The following is a 19,565-nucleotide window of genomic DNA, read 5'->3' as shown; positions in this document are numbered from 1 at the left end:
GAGAGGGCCCGACAGCAGGAGGCTCGGGGATGGCCATGGAGCAGGGAGGCGGTGGCAGAGGAGGGGCCGGGGTGCCGGGTCAACACAGCATCAGACCAGATCCGGCCCCTCCGTGGGCCAGGGGCTAGGACACCATGGGGGAAAGGATAGCCGGGGCCCTGGCCCTCCTGGAAGCTTACATCTTATGAGGGGAAACAGTAAGAAAACAAGTGAACAAATGAATAAATAAAGTAAGCGTGCACTGTCATTTATGCAATTAAGAGAAGCAAGGATGGAGACGGATGCTAACGAGGGGAAGGAGTCTCCTTTGACACGGGTGTCAGAGAACAAAGGACCTGAAGGGAAGCCAGCCACGCAGAGTGGGGGGCAGAGCAGAGCTCACACAGAGAGAAAAGTGCGGCTCCAGCAAAAAGGAGGACGTTAAAAGTTGCTAATGACCTTGTCAGGCCTCAAAAAAAAAAAAAAAAGGTAAAGTATAATCACGTGTTTGTGATAACATTTACTATTAATAAATGTGCTTAAACTCCAATAACAGCAATTATTTTAGACGATATTACTCTTTTTGATACTTTTGGCCTGATAGCATCCCCGGTTGGCTGTGAATTCCCTAAGGCAGGCACTATGTCTTACCACCTCTATGCTCCCAAAGCCTAGCACGTGAGTGGCACTCGACAGAAGATATAAATTGTAAGTAAAAGCAAAATGTTCAATTATCTTTTCTTATGAAGAACAGCTGAACATTAAGGAAAGCCCTATATTTTTCAAACCTGGCACACAGAAAAAATAAAATAAAGCAAGCTAGAAAACGAACAAAATATCTGAGAAAGCACAGGCAGGGCCCCAGCTCCCTGTGAGCCTCTGTGCCACTTGCTCACCAGTCACACAGGGGAAGCCAATCCAGGTGTGAGTTCTGATGCGTTTTATAAGCAGTGGCAGCCTTTGAAGATCCTGAAATTAAATTCACTTGGCACATAAACTACAGGGTATACAGATCAAGTTATAAGAAATCAAACCAGGAAAGATGCCAGTCTCATACTCCAGTGGGATAGCATTACTAAAAATTGGGATTATCTTTCTGCATCATAATACAATTTCTAGAATTCATTCCAAGGAAGTATAAAATTCCGGTCTTTCATTAGGTACAACTTCTGACTTTGAATCAAGTAAACAAGTTCAAAGAGTCAGGCAGCCAGTATGGGATAAACCTGTTCTAAGGGTCTGGATATAAACTCATGAGTCATGCAGATCATGAGTACCTCACGGACCCAAATCCATCGAGTTCAAAAACAGTTGAGTAAATTTTCAAGAAGCCTCTTTTAATTCATGGTGCCACACACCACCTAGGAAATCTTTACCTGAGGTTTACAAATGAGTATGTTGCTAACAAAAGAAAGGGGAGGGGACTGGTCAGGTCGCCTGGGCCCTGGGAATACAGTGAACACACTGTGAATACAGGACACAGTGCAGCTGTGGAGCTGCTGGGCTGGTGAGTGGGGCATCCACATGCTGGGAGGGTGACGCACCCCAGTTCCATGGGGACAGAAGCTCCTGCGCTCAGGACATTTCTGGACCTCGCCCGACACACCTCTTCACTTGCCTGTTCATCTGTGTGCTATATAACAAACTTAGAAGGGTGGGGGAGGGGAGGAAAGGGAGGGCAGCTGCATGGCCCCGCTGGTCAGGGGTAGAGGTGTGGCTCCACTGCAGCCTGAGGGGATCTAGGACCTAGAAAAGCCTGAGCACTCAGTGCACACAGGTCGTACTCATTTGATACAGGACACACAAACATGACCACCCTCTCTCAACAAAACCTAGGTTTTATGGAATATATTTTTAGATATTTCCCTGTCAGTGATGGGCAGGAAATTACAGGAACTCTCTCAAACTCAATAAGGTCAACACTCCTCCCTCAAATCTCTCCCTCCTGCTGTACACCCTCCCGTATCACACTGTACTGCTCAGCCACCTGAGACAGAAACCTGTACTTAACCAAAGAAAACGAAAACACTCACTTGAAAAGATACTCCCATGCTCACTGCAGCATCATTTACAATAGCAACCTAAGTGTCCACCAGTGAATGAAGAGAAAGAAAATGTGGTATGTCTACACAATGGAATATTATTTAGCCATAAAAAAGAAGGAAGTTCCACCATTTGTGACAACATGATGGACTTTGAAGGCATCATGCTAAGTAAAATTAGTCATACAGAGAAAGACAATTACCTTATGATCTCACTTACATGTGGAATCCAAAAAACCCAAAAAACCCCACCACCAACAAAAAAAACCACCACCTGAACTCACAGAAACATCGAGAACAGAATGGTGGTTTCCAGAGGCAAGGTGGGAGTTGGGGTGTGGGGGATGGGTGGGAAAGGTTGAAGACCCTCAAAAGGTACAAAATTCCAGTTACAAAATAAGTCATGGAGATGTAAACAGCATGGTGATTCGAGATAGTAATCGTGTATTGTATATTGGAGAGTCTCTAAGAGAATAAATCTTAAAAGTTCTCGTCACACACAAAAAATTTGTAACTATGTGTGGTGAACTACACATATTGTGATCATTTCACAGTATATACAAATACCAAATCACTATGTTGTACACCTGATACTGATATAAAATGTCAATTATATCTCAGTTAAAAAAAACTTTAAAGAGGAAAAAAAAAAGTCAATGACCTGTACACTGACAATGTGTGAATTTCATTGTATTAAACCTTAATCAACTTGATTCTTTAAAAATACCATTTCAGGAAATGCCATTTCCCAGTATGTTCTGATTTTTCCTTGTCATGTTATTTTCTACAAATGTGAACATTCACTCAAGTTTTCCACACAGAAGAATCATCATAAAGAAAAATGTAATTATACAATACTTTCCTTGAAAATAATGGTGTGGTTTTCTTAGAGAAGAATGCCATCCTATAGCCTCACACTGACCACCGGCCAGTTTACAGCCCAAATCACAACAAACTTCCCCGCCTCTGCCATGTCTCTACCAACGTCCATGGGGTGAACACATTCTCCGTTCTGATACCTCCCTCCCACCCTACAGACAACCCCAGTCCCCTGCTAGAGGAATCCAGTGGCGGTGATGATGGCCTTCAGTAATTCAAACAAACCTTCCTGTCCTTTAAAGTGGACCTATTATAACTAACAACACTCCTTAGAAAATCAGGAAATAAATCATCGCTTTTGAGCTGGAAGGAATCTTAGAAATTATCTAGCTCCACATTATAGTCCGGGGAAATCTGAGGCATCTTCCAAGGTTTGGGGACTGCTGAGTACAGAACTGGGATTAAATCCCAGGATAATGTCACTGCCATTCCTTGAGCCCACAATTTATGTTCATGAAAACCACATGATCTGTTCAGAGCTGACATTTATATATTAAAACGAAGATTTCCTCACCTTGAGTCCTTTGTAAGCAAGAGCTCGTCTATAGCATGCCTTCACATTCCCGAGATCTGTCTGAAGCACCTGGTCACAGTCCTGCTTTGCCTCTTCAAACTGGCCCAGCTTCAAGTAACAGAGGGCTCTGGTATGTAATGGAACTCAGCATTATGGAAGTAAAAACAACATATCTATAAACTTGGACAACTAACAGAAATCAGAAAATAGATAAACAAGTCCGTTTCTACACCACAGCTGCTGCAATTGAAACCTAACATTTTCCTCCAATTATGGCATTTTCTTGCAATACTTGAAATTAGGGCCCTGGGGATACAACCGCAATCAAAACAGTCCCGGCCCTCAAGGAGGCTGCAGTCTAGGGGAAGAGACAGTCAAAAGAAGCAAACACAATAAAATCTGTAGAGGATGCTCTGGTAGCACAGAGCTGAGACTCTCATCACATTTGGTGGAGCTGAAGCAAGGGGAGGAATAGTCAGGGAAGACTTCCCAGAAGAAGTGACGTTTAAGTTGAAGCCCAGAGTACAAATTGAGAATTATCCAATGCGAAGGCACTGGGCTGAGATTTAATATGTAGGGAGGGCACAGCACGTGCAAAGTCCTACGGTGACAGAGAACACGGTGCTCTTGATGGACTAAGAAAAGAGCGCTATGGTGGTGATGAGGCTGGGAGAGTGGGAGGCCAGATCAGAAAGGTCCCGGCAGGAGGCTGAGCTTTATCCCAAGGTTAATGGTAGTCCAGTGATGGGTTTTTAAGCAGAGGCTGATCTGTTCACCATGTTTTAGGAAGATCGCTCCAGCTGCAGCATGGAGAATCAGAGGGAACATGACTGTGCGGGGATACCTGGGAGGGCACTGCAGACATCCAGGGAGAGCCGGTGTCAGCCGGAGGAGGGGCTGACGGTGAGGGTGGACAGAAAGGCTCACGCCCAAGAGGAATTTAGAAGGTAGGACATCTGAGCTGCTGACAGACTGGAGAGGGAGGCGTGGGTCAGGGATGATAACCCACCATGAGTGCAGAAGGGAGGGAGGTGCTCAGGTCCGGGGCTCAGAGACAAAGATTTGGGGGACATAATTGGAAGGTGGTAAATGGATCTGGGGAGAGGATTAAATGGCCCAGAGAACATTAGAGCAGACAAGGGATCTATGCCTTTAGAAGCCCGAGAACACCAGGGAAAGAAAAAAGAAAAGTGAGAAGGGGAGAGCCAGGCAAGTGAGCTGTCTGCACCGCAGCCAAGAGGAGAGGTGGTCTCCAGGAAAAACTGAGTGGCCAGTGATGCCCAAGGCCACCGAGGCTGAACAGGAGAAGGGTAGAAAAGTACCTGTTGGGTTCAGTGACAGAATCTTTCACAAAAAAGGCTGCCAAAAGAGGAAAACATGTACAAAAACAAAGCAGTGAGAGATTAAAAGTTTTTTCTGAAATGGCTAGGAGAACCCATGCTGAGCCCCTATTCTTTAGGAACCATACCTTATTCTTCCTTGTCACTGCAGACTCTATCTATGCCCTAAAAATCCCCAAATCACCATATTCTAGGTTAACTATCTTTTTTACCATAATGTGTTAAACATGGCACCTTGAGCAGCATTCTGGAAAAATCTGCCCATTCCTACTACACATTAGAAGATGCTGGGCCCTTCCCTTAGCACTTCAAGAGAAAAGGGGCCCTTAAGACACTAGTTTGAAAGGCAGCTGATTCCTGCTCCCACTCTGGAGGACCGCGCTGAGGCCTCCTCACGAGCCGCGGCGAGGCCACACACCACGGAGAATCAAAGCAGCACCAGCCAGGGCAGCCATGGCCACGCGGGAACCTAGCGCAGTCCACGTCAGACCTCCCAGCTCCGAGACACATCATGTTTTCAATCTCTCCGATAGCCCCACCTCTTTAAAAAACACTCACTTAAAACAATTTGCTATATAGAGTCTCAGAATCATGGGAATAAACTTTGGCAAGTAATTTATCTATAATTTTTTCATCAAAACTATGAACATAAGAAATATAGAAAGTTACAAAGAACTTGCCTGTTTGTATAAATGGCACATTCCTTGTTAATTTTTAAGCATTCACTGTATTTACTAAGGGCATCTTTATAGTTTTTGTCCTTTACACATTGATTTCCTTCTTCTTTAAGGGTTTTAAACATTTCTTCATCTATGGGACACACACAAAAAAGAGCAAGTATTCATATAAGCACCTTTACAAAACTGGAAGTTAAGTGACCACAAACCATACAGAGCTAAAGTCTAAATGGAACAAAACGTTGTATACAAATTAAAAAGATAAATTGGCTATAAGTAAAAATGATTATACAATTATGACACTATTTTTTCAAATTAGAAAATAAAATACAAGTGATTCTATCCTTTTATCCATATTGGCACGCCTTCTTTTCTCTGCTGGAGATAGAAATATCTAGTGTTTGGTGTAGTAACTATTTCATGAAAAGTGAACAAACAAACCCATTAAAGCCTGAATTAGACATCTTCCAGCAGTCCGAGTTTCCTTGGAATCACACCTCCTCCACTCTCTGCTCCTAAGGTTTAAGTAAAGCAAATCCCACCCTAGCCCTACCTTTTGGAGTAATCTTTGTTTTACTAACCAGCACACTATGTTCCCTTGGCCACAATAATCTAATTGGTCAGGAACGGACCTATGAGAGCCAACGAGCTACAATAAGATTTTAGTGGCAGCTTCTGGTAAGGTAATTCTTGCTCTTTGCCGTGGAACATGAGGATAAAAGGAGGAGCTATTTTGCCATCATGCGATGCAAGGGGAGAATCTGTCTGAGAATGGGGCCAACAGAGCAAGAGAGAGGCCAAGACAGACAGCTAACGAATAACCTCTGAGTGCCGAATCTAGTCATCCCTGCAGCCATCCTACTTGTGGCCTTTTCCACAAGGGGTGCCGATAAACAACGTCTTTTGCTTAAGACATTAATGGTTGGGTTTTCCGTTATCTGCGATCAGAGTCCCAACTATTACTATTGCCTATTATCTTGCAGTGAGCATGGCTGGCTCCTCACTCAGGATCCATTTCCTTCTTCCTAAGGGTACCTCAACATTCATTCAGCTATCACTCCTCTCCTACTCAGCCCATGTGTCCAGGGGAAGCTGACCCCACTGATCGGGAACTCATGGCATGGCATTTCTTCATTACAGGAAGGGGTTCAGCAATGGGCACATGACCCATTAGAATAAATACCAACAGAGCTCAGCCAACAGAATAACAGGCTAAGAAAGCTGGGTCTTTGGGGCAACATATCTCCTCATTCTTAAATTAATGCCACCAAAAGCAATGGTGCCTCTCTCCTTTTGGACATTGATATGTGCAGACATGAAGTCTAAAACTGCTACATTTCTATTATTTCTGGCCAGAGCCTGAGCCCTGACAAGTTGTGCCTGATTTTAGAGCCTGTCTGGGCCCTTTCAGTTACTTGAGCCAAAACTATTCCTTACAGTTATAAGTCAACAGATATCCAAAGTTTTCTAACATACATAAAATGTTAAAATTTAAAGTTTTAAATCTATGTAATAACTTTATGGAGTATCTTGATAGAAAATAAAACTGCATAACAAATTTTAAAATATGCCTTTAAATTCTGTGATCTAAAAATCTTGATAGATGTACTGAATTTATAGTATAAACTTGGAATGTAAAAAATAATCTTATTTGTCCCTGTGCACAAATGGCATGACATATTAACTTTTCATCCTTTATTTCAAATTACAGAATATTTCTGCCTAATGTTTCATGTTTCAAAAGAACTCACACTATGTGGCCAAATGACAGTCCCCATAAATCTTGGTACATCTAAGCTCTAAAACAGAATATCACAGAGGATTTTTTTTCTTCCAAGTTGCTGAAAAACTTTCCTCAAGCTTTTCTTCCTACATTGTTTTTAAGTCTTTGGTATCCAGTCTCACTAATAATTAGTACACAAATATGAACAGAAAGAGCTGACTATTCTTGTGCTCATGATTCACTATCACATATCTATAGTATGGTTAGTATATGCACGTTACTAGTAATGAATAGCTACCCTTTACTGAGTAAACGCTTTGTGCCAGGCCCCATTCATAATGGATTCTAGAAGCTAGAGATCTCCATGTTTTCCCCAGGACTGCTGAACCATCTAAAAGCCTTGGCAGAAGTTCCCGGCATCTTCCTTCTAGGCAATGAAAAGGGTGAGCCATTGGGACATCACGGCTCAGCATGTCTGCAAGATGAAGCTCGACACAGACACACATGGGGTTCCTAAGCAGGCAGGAGAAATGGAGCCTCAGCCAGCTTTCAAGCAGAAGGCAAGCGTGAAGCCACATTAAACACTCTGCACAAAGTTCTGAGATAAGCACTGTGAGGATGTATGTATGGATGTGAACAACTACGATACAAGGCAGAAGGAGGTACTGCTAGATATATGTTGTAGGGCTTTTTTTTTTTTTTGAAAACCTATAGTTTATTTTATAAGAAAATTGGGATTAAATTACAAGGATCCATGTGACCCCAACTTCTGTCAGTCGTTTCATGATTTGTGAGGCTCTGGTCCCTTCCCTTGGCATGGTGGCACAGCCTGAAAAAAATGTATACTTTCTTGTTGTTACTTAATAGAGATCTTCCTGGGCATGTTCCCCAAAACACTCCACAGGATGGGAGAAAGGTGCTACTACAGAGTAACAATTTTTGTTCCTACTCCCTCTCTGCTTTGTAAAACCAAAGTCAGATGTTATATAGCCCTATCCCCAACCTTAAATGTAAACAACCAAACGATGTTTTAAATTAAAGCCTTGCATCTTTGGCATTCTAGAATTTCTGCATGGTGAGATTTATAAAATTCATATGGAAGTACATAGAAGTTCTTATAATAAATGATGGCATTCCCTAAGACTTCATCTTTAGATCTCTCAATTATACTTTGTAAAACCTTGGTGATCTCATCTAACCTCATAACTTGAAATATCATTTATAACCTGCCTGCTTCCAAGTTTATATGTCAATACAACCTCCCTCCCCTCTCAAACTCTAAGTTCTTTTGAACGTCCAGTAGGTTTTCTGAACTTGATGTGTCCACAATTGAGCTCTTGATTGTTCCAAATCTAATTTTTCTGCGGTTTTCCCATCTAATAAATGGCACTTCCATCCTTCTACTTTCTCAAGACAGAAACCCTGAAATTATCTGTAGCTCTTCTCCCACATCCAACTAGTCAGCTTTACCTTTAAATTGTGACTAGAATCTAATAATTCTCACTACCTCTTCTACTACCCTCTTTATTCAAGCCACCCTTATCTCTTGGCTGGATTATTATGGTAGTTTCTTAATGCCCCTATCTCTTCCTTCCTTGGCTTTCTATAACTGAATCTCATCACAGTAGCCAGGGTGATTCGTAGGGCTTTATTTTGCTTGATTATTTCAAAAACATCAATCTCATTAAACTAGCCTTGCCACATACATGGTGTGTAGAGAACTATATGCTACTCAATTCTTTTTTCTTATTTTTAATGATAATGCTGACTCAACGTTTATTAAGAGGCTACTATAAGCTTACACAGTCAGCACATGTGCTAAGTATTTCATATGCAACTCTCCATTTATTCCTGAGAATAACTCCATGAGACAGTTACTCATATTTCCCCCTTTCATATACAAACACTGGAGGTATGTGGCAACTTCCTAAGACTCTGCAGTTAGAGGGAGAACAGGGTCTTAACTTAAACCCATAGCGGACGCCTGAGTTCAGGCACTTATCCTTCTGCTTTACTGTGAAAATATACGCACAGCTCCCGATAACCCTCAGAAGAAATAAGTGTAGGCTTCCCCTACCTGTGATGCCCGGTTGGTGATGGCTGCAGGAACCTCCCACTTGGTCTGGCGGCGTCTCTGCCACAGGCCGCCAAGCTCGCAACTGTGCAGAAGTGGGCACAGCAGGAATGGGCGACAGCTTCTCCCGCCAGCTTGGTCCATCCAGGGCCATTAGGATTTTTGTTATCCTAAAAAGAAAAGCAGATTCCTCTGTTGATCAGGCAATTTGCTTTCTACATTACTGGAGGTCATAGCAAGAGTAAAATGTACAAATGCGATGCATTTCTGTACTTCCCTGTAGAAAGCACACAATCAAGCCATTTGCTATCCACATAAACAGTCTTAAAAAGGACTCTTAAAAATTGCCCCAGGGCTTCCCTGGTGGCCCAGTGTTGACAGTCCGCCTGCCGATGCAGGGGACACGGGTTTGTGCCCCCGTCCGGGAAGACCCCATATGCCGCGGAGCGGCTGGGCCCGTGAGCCATGGCCGCTGAGCCTGCGCGTCCGGAGCCTGTGCTCCGCAACGGGAGAGGTCACGACAGTGAGAGAGGCCTGCGTACCACGGAAAAAAAAAAAAAAAATTGCCCCAAACTATGTAACTTTAGATCCTTTTTGCATCACAAGAAAAAATTAAGACATTTCTAATTAGTTTAAAAAAGTTTTAATGTATATGCAATAAAATTTTAATTTTTAAAAAAGTGAAGTATAAAACTGAAAGTTAGGAGGCCTAGAAGAAATATCCCCTGCATAACATTTCATATAATTACTAAATTGATAATGTACTACTCTTGAGAATAATCAGAATTACTTTGGAATTTCTATGCCCAAAGTGTATACGAAACACAGGTATATAACACTGGCTGTTAAAAGTGATGAGGAGTAGCAGTTACACGGAATAGTGCTTCTTCTGGAAACATTTACCTGTGGTTAAGATACTCTTTACCTTGTGTTTTTTTACATCTCTAAAATTATCCACTCTTTTTGTTTTCATATGCATAAAGATGAAAGAATAGGATACTGCAGTCTACTACGAGGGCCCTTGTATTAATGACATTTGCTAATGGCTATCATAATATTGAGATAACATCCCTGATTATCACTTTCTCATCACTTTAAACTTACAAAATATCGCACTTAGATTTTAAAACAAAACTGAATTATGTCTTTGGGAAAAATCTGGTTTCAAAAAAAAGGTGGTTCCTACCCACCAGAAAGACAAGATCCAGCCTCATCCACCAGAACACAGGCACTAGTCACCTCCACAGGGAAGCCTACACAACCCACTGAGCCAACCATAGCCACCGGGGGCAGACACCAAAAACAACGGGAACTACGAACCTGCAGCCTGTGAAAAGGAGACCCCAAACGCAGTAAGTTAAGCAAAATGAGAAGACAGAGAAACACACAGCAGATGAAGGAGCAAGATAAAAACCCACCAGACCAAACAAATGAAGAGGAAATAGGCAGTCTACCTGAAAGAATTCAGAGTAATGATAGTAAAGATGATCCAAAATCTTGGAAACAGAATGGAGAAAATACAAGAAATGTTTAACAAGGACCTAGAAGAACTAAAGAGCAAACAAACAATGATGAACAACACAATAAATGAAATAAAAATTCTCTAGAAGGAATCAATAGCAGAATAACTGAGGCAGAAGAACGGATAAGTGACCTGGAAAATAAATTGATGGAAATAACCACCGCAGAGCAGAATAAAGAAAAAAGAATGGAAAGAATTGAGGACAGTCTCAGAGACCTCTGGGACAACATTAAATGCACAAACATTTGAATTATAGGGATCCCAGAGGAGGAAAAGAAAAAGAAGGGGACTGGGAAAATATTTGAAGAGATTATAGTTGAAAACTTCCCAAATATGGGAAAGGAAATAGTTAATCAAGTCCAGGAAGCACAGAGAGTCCCATACAGGATAAATCCAAGGAGAAACATGCCAAGACACACATTAATCAAACTATCAAAAATTAAATACAAAGAAAAATATTAAAAGCAACAAGGGAAAAACAACAAATAACATACAAGGGACTCCCCATAAGGTTAACAGCTGATCTTTCAGCAGAAACTCTGCAAGCCAGAAAGGAGTGGCAGGACATATCTAAAGTGATGAAAGGGAAAAACCTACAACCAAGATTACTCTACCCAGCAAGGATCTAATTCAGATTCGACGGAGAAATTAAAACCTTTACAGACAAGCAAAACCTGAGAGAATTTAGCACCACCAAACGACCTTTACAACAAATACTAAAGGAACTTCTCTAGGCAGGCAACACAAGAAAAGGAAAAGACGTACAATAACAAACCGAAAACAATGGGTAATAGAAACATACATATCGATAACTACCTTAAATGTAAATGGATTAAATGCTCCAACCAAAAGACATAGACTGGCTGAATGGATACCAAAACAGATCCATATATATGCTGTCTACAAGAGACCCATTTCAGACCTAGGGGCACATACAGACTGAAAGGGGATGGAAAAAGATATTCCATGCAAGTGGAAATCCAAAGAAAACTGGAGCAGCAATTCTCATATCAGACAAAATAGACTTTAAAATAAAGACTGTTATAAGAGACAAAGAAGGACACTACATAATGATCAAGGGCTCAATCCAAGAAGAAGATATAACAATTGTAAATATTTATGCACCCAACATAGGAGCACCTCAATACATAAGGCAAATGGCTAACAGCCATAAAAGGGGAAATCGACAGTAACACAATCATAGTAGGGGACTTTAACACCCCACTTTCACCAATGGACAGATCATCCAAAATGAAAATAAATAAGGAAACACAGCTTTAAATGATACATTAAACAAGATGGACTTAATTGATATTTATAGGACATTCCTATCAAAAACAACAGAATACACTTTCTTCTCAAGTGCTCATGGAACATTCTCCAGGATAGATCATATCTTGGGTCACAAATCAAGGCTTGGTAAATTTAAGAAAATTGAAATCGTATCAAGTATCTTTTCTGACCACAGTACTATGAGACTAGATATTAATTACAGGAAAAAATCTGTAAAGAATACAAACACATGGAGGCTAAACAGTATACTACTTAATAACCAAGAGATCACTGAAGAAATCAAAGTGGAAATCAAAAAATACCTAGAAACAAATGACAATGAAGACCCAGAACCTATGGGATGCAGCAAAATCAGTTCTAAGAGGGAAGTTTATAGCAATACAATCCTACCTCAAGAAACAAGAAACATCTCCAACAACCTAACCTTACACCTAAAGCAATTAGAGAAAGAAGAACAAAAACCCCCGCAAAGTTAGCAGAAGGAAAGAAATAAATATCAGATCAGAAATAAATGAAGAAGAAATGAAGGAAACAATGGCAAAGATCAATAAAACTAAAATCTGGTTCTTTGAGAAGATAAGCAAAATTGTTAAACCATGAGTCAGACTCATCAAGAAAAAAAGGGAGAAGACTCAAATCAATAGAATTAGAAGTGAAAAAGGAGAAGTAACAACTGACACCGCAGAAATACAAAAGATCATGAGAGATTACTACAAGCAACTATATGCCAATAAAATGAACAACCTGGAAGAAATGGACAAATTCTTAGAGAAGCACAACCCTCTGAGACTAAACCAGAAAGAAACAGAAGATATAAACAGACCAATCACATGCACTGAAACTGAGACTGTGATCAAAAATCTTCCAACAAACAAAAGCCCAGGATCAGATGGCTTCACAGGCGAATTCTATCAAATATTTTTAGAAGAGCTAACACCTATCCTTCTCAAACTCTTCCAAAATATAGCAGAGGGAGGAACACTCCCAAACTCATTCTACCAGGCCACCATCACCCTGATACCAAAACCAGACAAAGATGTCACAAAGAAAGAAAACTACAGGCCAATATCACTGATGAACACAGATGCAAAAATCCTCAACAAAATATAAGCAAACAGAATCCAACAGCACATTAAAAGTATCATACACTTGGGTTTCCCTGGAGGCGCAGTGGTTGAGAGTCCACCTGCCAATGCAGGGGACACGGTTCTTGCCCTGGTCTGGGAAGATCCCACATGCCGCGGAGCGGCTAGGCCCGTGAGCCAGGGCCACTGAGCCTGCGCGTCTGGAGACTGTGCTCTGCAACTGGAGAGGCCACAACAGTGAGAGGCCCGCGTACAGCAAAAAAACAAACAAACAACAAAAAAGTATCATACACCATGATCAAGTGGGGTTTATCCCAGGAATGCAAGGATTCTTCAATATACGCAAATCAAACAATGTGATAAACCATATTAACAAAATGAATAAAAACCATATGATCATCTCAATAGATGCAGAGAAAGCTTTCAACAAAATTCAACACCCATTTATGATAAAAACCCTCCAGGAAGTAGGCACAGATGGAACTTACCTCAACATAATAAAGGCCATATATGACAAACCCACAGCCGACAACGTCCTCAGTAGTGAAAAACTGAAACTATTTCCACTAAGATCAGGAAGAAGACAAGGTTGTCCACTCTCACCACTGTTATTCAACATAGTTTTGGAAGTTTTAGCACAAGCAATCAGAGAAGAACAAAAAATAAAAGGAATCCAAACCAGAAAAGAAGTAAAGCTGTCACTGTTTGCAGATGACATGATACTATTCTGGTAGAATCCTAAAGATGCTACCAGAAAACTACTAGAGCTAATCAATGAATTTGGTAAAGTAGCAGGATACAAAATTAATGCACAGAAATCTCTGGCATTGCTATACACTAATGATGAAAAATCTGAAAGAGAAATTAAGGAAACACTCCTACTTACCACTGCAACAAAAAGAATAAAATACCTAGGAATAAACCTACCTAGGGAGACAAAAGACTTGTATGCAGAAGACTATTAGACACTGATGAAAGAAATTAATGATACAAACAGATGGAGAGATATACCATGTTCTTGGATTGGAAGAATCAACATTGTGAAAATGACTATACTACCCAAAGCAATCTACAGATTCAATGCAATCCCTATCAAACTACCAATGTTATTTTTCACAGCACTAGGACAAAAAGTTGCACAATTCATATGGAAACACAAAAGACCCCGAATAGCCAAAGGAATCTTGAGAAAGAAAAATGGAGCTGGAGGAATCAGGCTCCCTGACTTCAGACTATACTACCAAGCTACAGTAATCAAAGAGAGCATGGTACTGGCACAAAAACAGAAATACAGATCAATGGAACAGGATAGAAAACCCAGAGATAAACCCACGCACCTATGTCACCTTATTTTTGATAAAGGAGGCAAGAATATACAATGGAGAAAAGACAGCCTCTTTAATAAGTGGTTCTGGGAAAACTGGACAGCTACATGTAAAAGAATGAAATTAGAATACTCCCTAACACCATACACAAAAATAAACTCAAAATGGATTAAAGACCTAAATGTAAGGCCAGGCACTATAAAACTCTTAGAGGAAAACATAGTGAACACTCCTATGACATAAATCACAGCAAGATCCTTTTTGACCCACCTCCTAGAGAACTGGAAATAAAAATAAAAATTAAAAAAAACAGACATTTCTCCAAAGAAGATATACAGATTGCCAACAAACGCATGAAAGGATGCTCAACATCACTAATCACTAGAGAAATGCAAATCAAAACTACAATGAGGTATCACCTCGCACCGGTCAAAACGGCCATCATCAAAAAATCTACAAACAATAAATGCTGGAGAGGGTGTGGAGAAAAGGGAACCCTCTTGCACTGTTGGTGGGAATGTAAATTGATACAGCCACTATGGAGAACAGTATGGAGGTTGCTTAAAAAACTAAAAATAGAACTGCCATATGACACAGCAATCCCACTACTGGGCATATATCCTGAGAAAACCATAATGCAAAAAGAGTCATGTACCCCAATGTTCACTGCAGCTCTATTTACAATAGCCACGACACGGAAGCAACCTAAGTGTCCACTGACAGATGAATGGATAAAGATGATGTGGATAAAATATTCCATATATACAATGGAATATTACTCAGCCATAAAAAGAAACAAAATTGAATTATTTGTAGTGAGGTAGATGGACCTAGAGTCTGTCATACAGAGTGAAGTAAGTCAGAAAGAGGAAAACAAATACCGTATGCTAACACATATATATGGAATCTAAATTAAAAAAAAAAAAAAAGAAAAGCTTCTGAAGAACCTGGGGGCAGGACAGGAATAAAGATGCAGAAGTAGAGAATGGACTTGAGGACACGGGGAGGGAGAAGGGTAAGCTGGGATGAAGTGAGAGAGTGGCACGGATATATATACACTACCATATGTAAAACAGCTAGCTAGTGGGAAGCAGCTGTATAGCACAGGGAGATCAGCTCGGTGCTTTGTGACCACCTAGAGAGGTGGGATAGGGAGGGTGGGAGACTCAAGAGGGAGGAGATATGGGGATATATGTATATGTATAGCTGATTCACTTTGTTATAAAGCAGAAACTAACACACCATTGTAAAGCAATTGTACTCCAATAAAGATGTTAAAAATAAATAAATAATTTTAAAAAGGTGGTCCCCAAGACTGATAAAGTTACTGGTAATTAGTAGAATGCATTCCAATTAGTTAGCTCAGTAGTACTTTTTCTGTGAAAAAAATTTTATATCTATATAGAGGCAAATGTAATACATACACTTTCCCTGCAATTTCATAAACCGAAATTTCAATAGTGATCTTTCGCTATGATAACCACATCTCATATATTTTAGTGTAAAAAATAAATTTGAAAAAATTAATGTATAACCACCCACAATAGCAGAAGAAAAAGAAAGAAAATTTTAGAAAAAAAGAATTTTCAAGCAAAACTTGTATTACCAGCAGAGAGGTAAGGAAGAGGCAGCTGAAAAGAGATGATGTGTTGCCTGGGAATAAATAAGTATATGCAGGGAAATGTAACATGTAAGATTCCTGGGGAGGGATATGGTTAATGGAAGACACATACAAAATAGGCACAGATGTTTAAATTTAAGAAAATAAAAAGCTGCTGTGGCTTTGGTGGCAAAGCAAGCATAAATATGAGATTCATGAAAAGGTATAGTGAAATTTTCTAAATGGATATTTTATAGAAGATATATATGGCAAAACCAGACAAAGCCTCCTCATCTTATAAAACGATGTATCAGCAAGAGCCATTCAATTAAAAAAAATGAATGAGTCTTAAACGTCAATTTGTGTAAAAGAACCTTCTTGAGTACATATAAAAATTACAATACAATCCTCAAAAAGCTAAACAGAATTACCATATGACCCAGCAATTCCATGCCTAGGTGTACGCCAAAAGGAACTGAAAACACGTATGCAAACAAAACCTTGCACGTGAATGTTCAGAGCAGCACTATTCACAACAGCCAAACGGTGCAAACAGCGGAAAGGTCCATCAACGGATGAATGGATAAACACAATGTGATACATCCATACAACAGAGTATTATTCAGTCATAAAAAGAAATGACGTCAACACACATGCCACACCGCGGACCAACCTTGAAAACATTATGCTAAGTGAAATAAGCCAGACACCAAAGGTACATATTGTATGATTCTATTTATATGAACTATCCAGAAAGGGTAAATCCACAGAGACAGCAGATCAGGTGCTTGGAAAGGGAGAATGAGGAGTGGCTGCTTAAGGGGGACAGAGTTTCCCTTTGGGGATGAAATATTTTGGAACTAGTTAAAGGTGGTGGCTGCACAACACTGTGAGTGTACTAAAGGCCACTAAACTGTACACCTTAAAACAGTTAATTTAGCTGTTATGTGAATTTTACTTCAATATTTTAACAAAGTATAATGCAGAAGGTTCAGAAATGTGAATGCCCAGTCTTTCAGACATAAATTCCTCCCTTCAGACCATTCAGCCTATCATTATGAACCAGATTTCCTAAAACACCTCCTCAACAGGCCCCTTGTCTCTCTGTCAGATGCTTCTTTGTTTCACGAGAACTCCTAACCCTGGGAAAAGATCCTACTTTCCCCAACCATCTCGGAGACTCCCACACAGAGGATGGGCAAATTAAGAGCAGAATTCCACAGCATGGGTGAGCCACGCTCTGTCTGTTGGAGAATGCATTCATTCCACACAATTTTACTGAGGATGCTTACTGTACAAAGTACCGCCAACTACAGAGACAGATAAAACACAACCCCGACCTCCAGGAACTCCTAGAAGAATAAGAGAAAAAGAACTTTACAAAAAGAGAAGGCAGAGAATTTACAAACAATATGGAAAGAAGGCATAGGTGGTAGGAGAGGAGCCTGAAGGGCACGTGTGCTGGGGAGATGGTGGATCAGGGAAAGTCCTCTTCTTCGGGACAAGAAGGAATTAACCAGACAAAAAGGGGGAAGAAGAGCCTTCAGACACATATGAGGAGGCAGCAGATGACGTGCAGCGAGGCAGCTGTGCAGCAGGAGAAAAGGCTTGGAGAGCTCTCAGTGACACACCTGATTTTACAGGATTGAGACCAAGCCGTGAATGCCCATGGTTCCATCTGGTCCCACTCAGATCCAATAACCAATATCTACCCTTTACTTCCGGACAGGCTGGGACCAGACAGGTCCTGAGCGACCACAGAGTAGAAGCACCAAGCCCACTCTCCACACGGATCTTTCCAAGAGTTTTTCTCCAAAGTGCAATGGGACCACGTGGGGAGGTAAGGCAGGATCTCAAAGAAGGAATTAATCCGAAACCTGCCATTCTCATTTTCCATAGCTTTGTTCAAGGTCCCCTCATGGTCTCTCAACGCCCTTCACCTCTCCAACAACTGTGGCCCACACAGACAAAGGCAGCCTCACCTCTCTGTGATCCCCACCTCACTAATGTTCACACTTGGGGAGAATCTGTCTTATGTTAAGTTGTTCCCCCTAGCTATGTTCTAGTTTACTTAAAGACAGAGGCTATGTCATTTTTTTTTTCCCTTTCTGTCTTTTTGTGGGGAGTGGGGCATGGTACACTAGACCAACAGAAGGCTCAGTGTAATATACACATACTTGGAAGAAATTATACTTTGGACAAATGGGACCAAAAAATATTCTACATACCTAGAAATGTTATCCAAGTAGTAATTTTCAAAGTTCACCTGAAAGCAATTTATGAAGTCTGGAAATTCTTACCTTCCCATTCTCACCCAGGGGGTAAATAGGTCATAATATAAATTAGAACCAAATTCTGTGCTATTTTGCCATTTTAAGTTGATACTCATCCTAGGTGAGTGTCTATTTAAAGGGCACATAACACAAATATCTAGCAGGCCCATGAAGATATCCATCAAAACCATTTGGTTTTGAAGGAATGAAAGAAGACAATCATTCATGTAATGCCAATAACGAAGAACACGTCTACACTTTGACATCGTTCTTGAAGGAGGGGAGGAAAATAAAATCTCATTCCATTAGAAAACAACTAGACCTCAGGCGGCTGCCTCTGATCAGGTTACCTGTTAACACTGTCATTTGCTATCTGGATTCCACAGTCTATTTGCAACACTGTTTTATAATCCACATAAGCTTTCTGATACTGCTCTAAAGCTTCATAGGCCATTGCTCGTCGAAGAAGAGGCTTGATTGAGAATGGACGAAGTTCCAGAGCCCTAAAGGAGACAGAAATATTACACTGTCATTTGTTTTGAAAATTACTCCCTTACTTACGCTAACTGAATGTATCCGATAGGACTGGACTCTCACATGCATTCATATCTGATATTTTACCTTGGGGATCTGGCAACATACCAGAAAGGCAAACCCAGAGTAGCAGAGCAATCAAATCTGTGGTTACTTCCTTTCTTTTAAAACAGTATCGAAGCCCTTTGGCATTTGCTCTTTCCCCCGGTGAGACTGAACTCCCCGACAGCAGGCGGTGCCCTCCCTCCCACTCCCCTGTGTACTAGCAGAGCCCATCATGGCACCAAGCACAGAGTAGGCTTTCAACAGGTTCTTGTTATTGACAGATTAAAAGGAAAATTTTTATTTGCACCTATGTATTTAATAAGGCATTTAGCACAGAACCACAAAACCTACACTGCATTTTGAAAATAAGCTCTCCAAAACTTAATACAGTTGATTATGATTTACTTGCTGCCAAAGGGCTTCAAACATAGACCCGAGGAAATCAAGGGAGTAAGTACCCAATGATTTCTTGTAAGTCATGAATTTTCACCTTGTACTTTTTAGCCTATGAAGCATTTCCAATATCACTAGAGATGTATTTCAAGGTTATGTTCCTTGGTTTTGTCTGAAGTAACTGCTTAAAGCTACCTCACTACTTAAGGCACTTCATTATATTCTGAAACAAAGAATACAATCAAAAGATTGTATTTATGAATGAAA

General features: G+C 40.6%; 1 protein-coding gene across 6 annotated transcripts in view; it reads right to left on the bottom strand.

Moving 5' to 3' along the window:
• Positions 1-19,565, bottom strand: part of SPAG1 (sperm associated antigen 1) — a 98,542-nt gene that overhangs the window by 4,257 nt on the left and 74,720 nt on the right. For 4 of the 6 annotated variants that reach the window (XM_049700228.1, XM_049700226.1, XM_049700227.1 and 1 more), the window contains 5 exons: positions 18,677-18,829; positions 9,232-9,398; positions 7,453-7,581; positions 5,435-5,564; positions 3,415-3,541 (listed from right to left, as the gene is read on the bottom strand). In XM_049700228.1, coding sequence (XP_049556185.1) covers positions 3,415-3,541; positions 5,435-5,564; positions 7,453-7,581; positions 9,232-9,398; positions 18,677-18,829 — 706 coding nt within the window. The remainder of the gene's footprint in view (positions 1-3,414; positions 3,542-5,434; positions 5,565-7,452; positions 7,582-9,231; positions 9,399-18,676; positions 18,830-19,565) is intronic. The other 2 variants (XM_049700229.1, XM_049700230.1) reach the window with 2 other exon arrangements.

This window comes from Orcinus orca, chromosome 17, assembly GCF_937001465.1.
Source record: "Orcinus orca chromosome 17, mOrcOrc1.1, whole genome shotgun sequence".
Classification (NCBI taxonomy): Eukaryota; Metazoa; Chordata; class Mammalia; order Artiodactyla; family Delphinidae; genus Orcinus; species Orcinus orca.
Note: the sequence above shows the minus strand (reverse complement) of the source record. Positions and strands in the feature narration are given on the sequence as shown.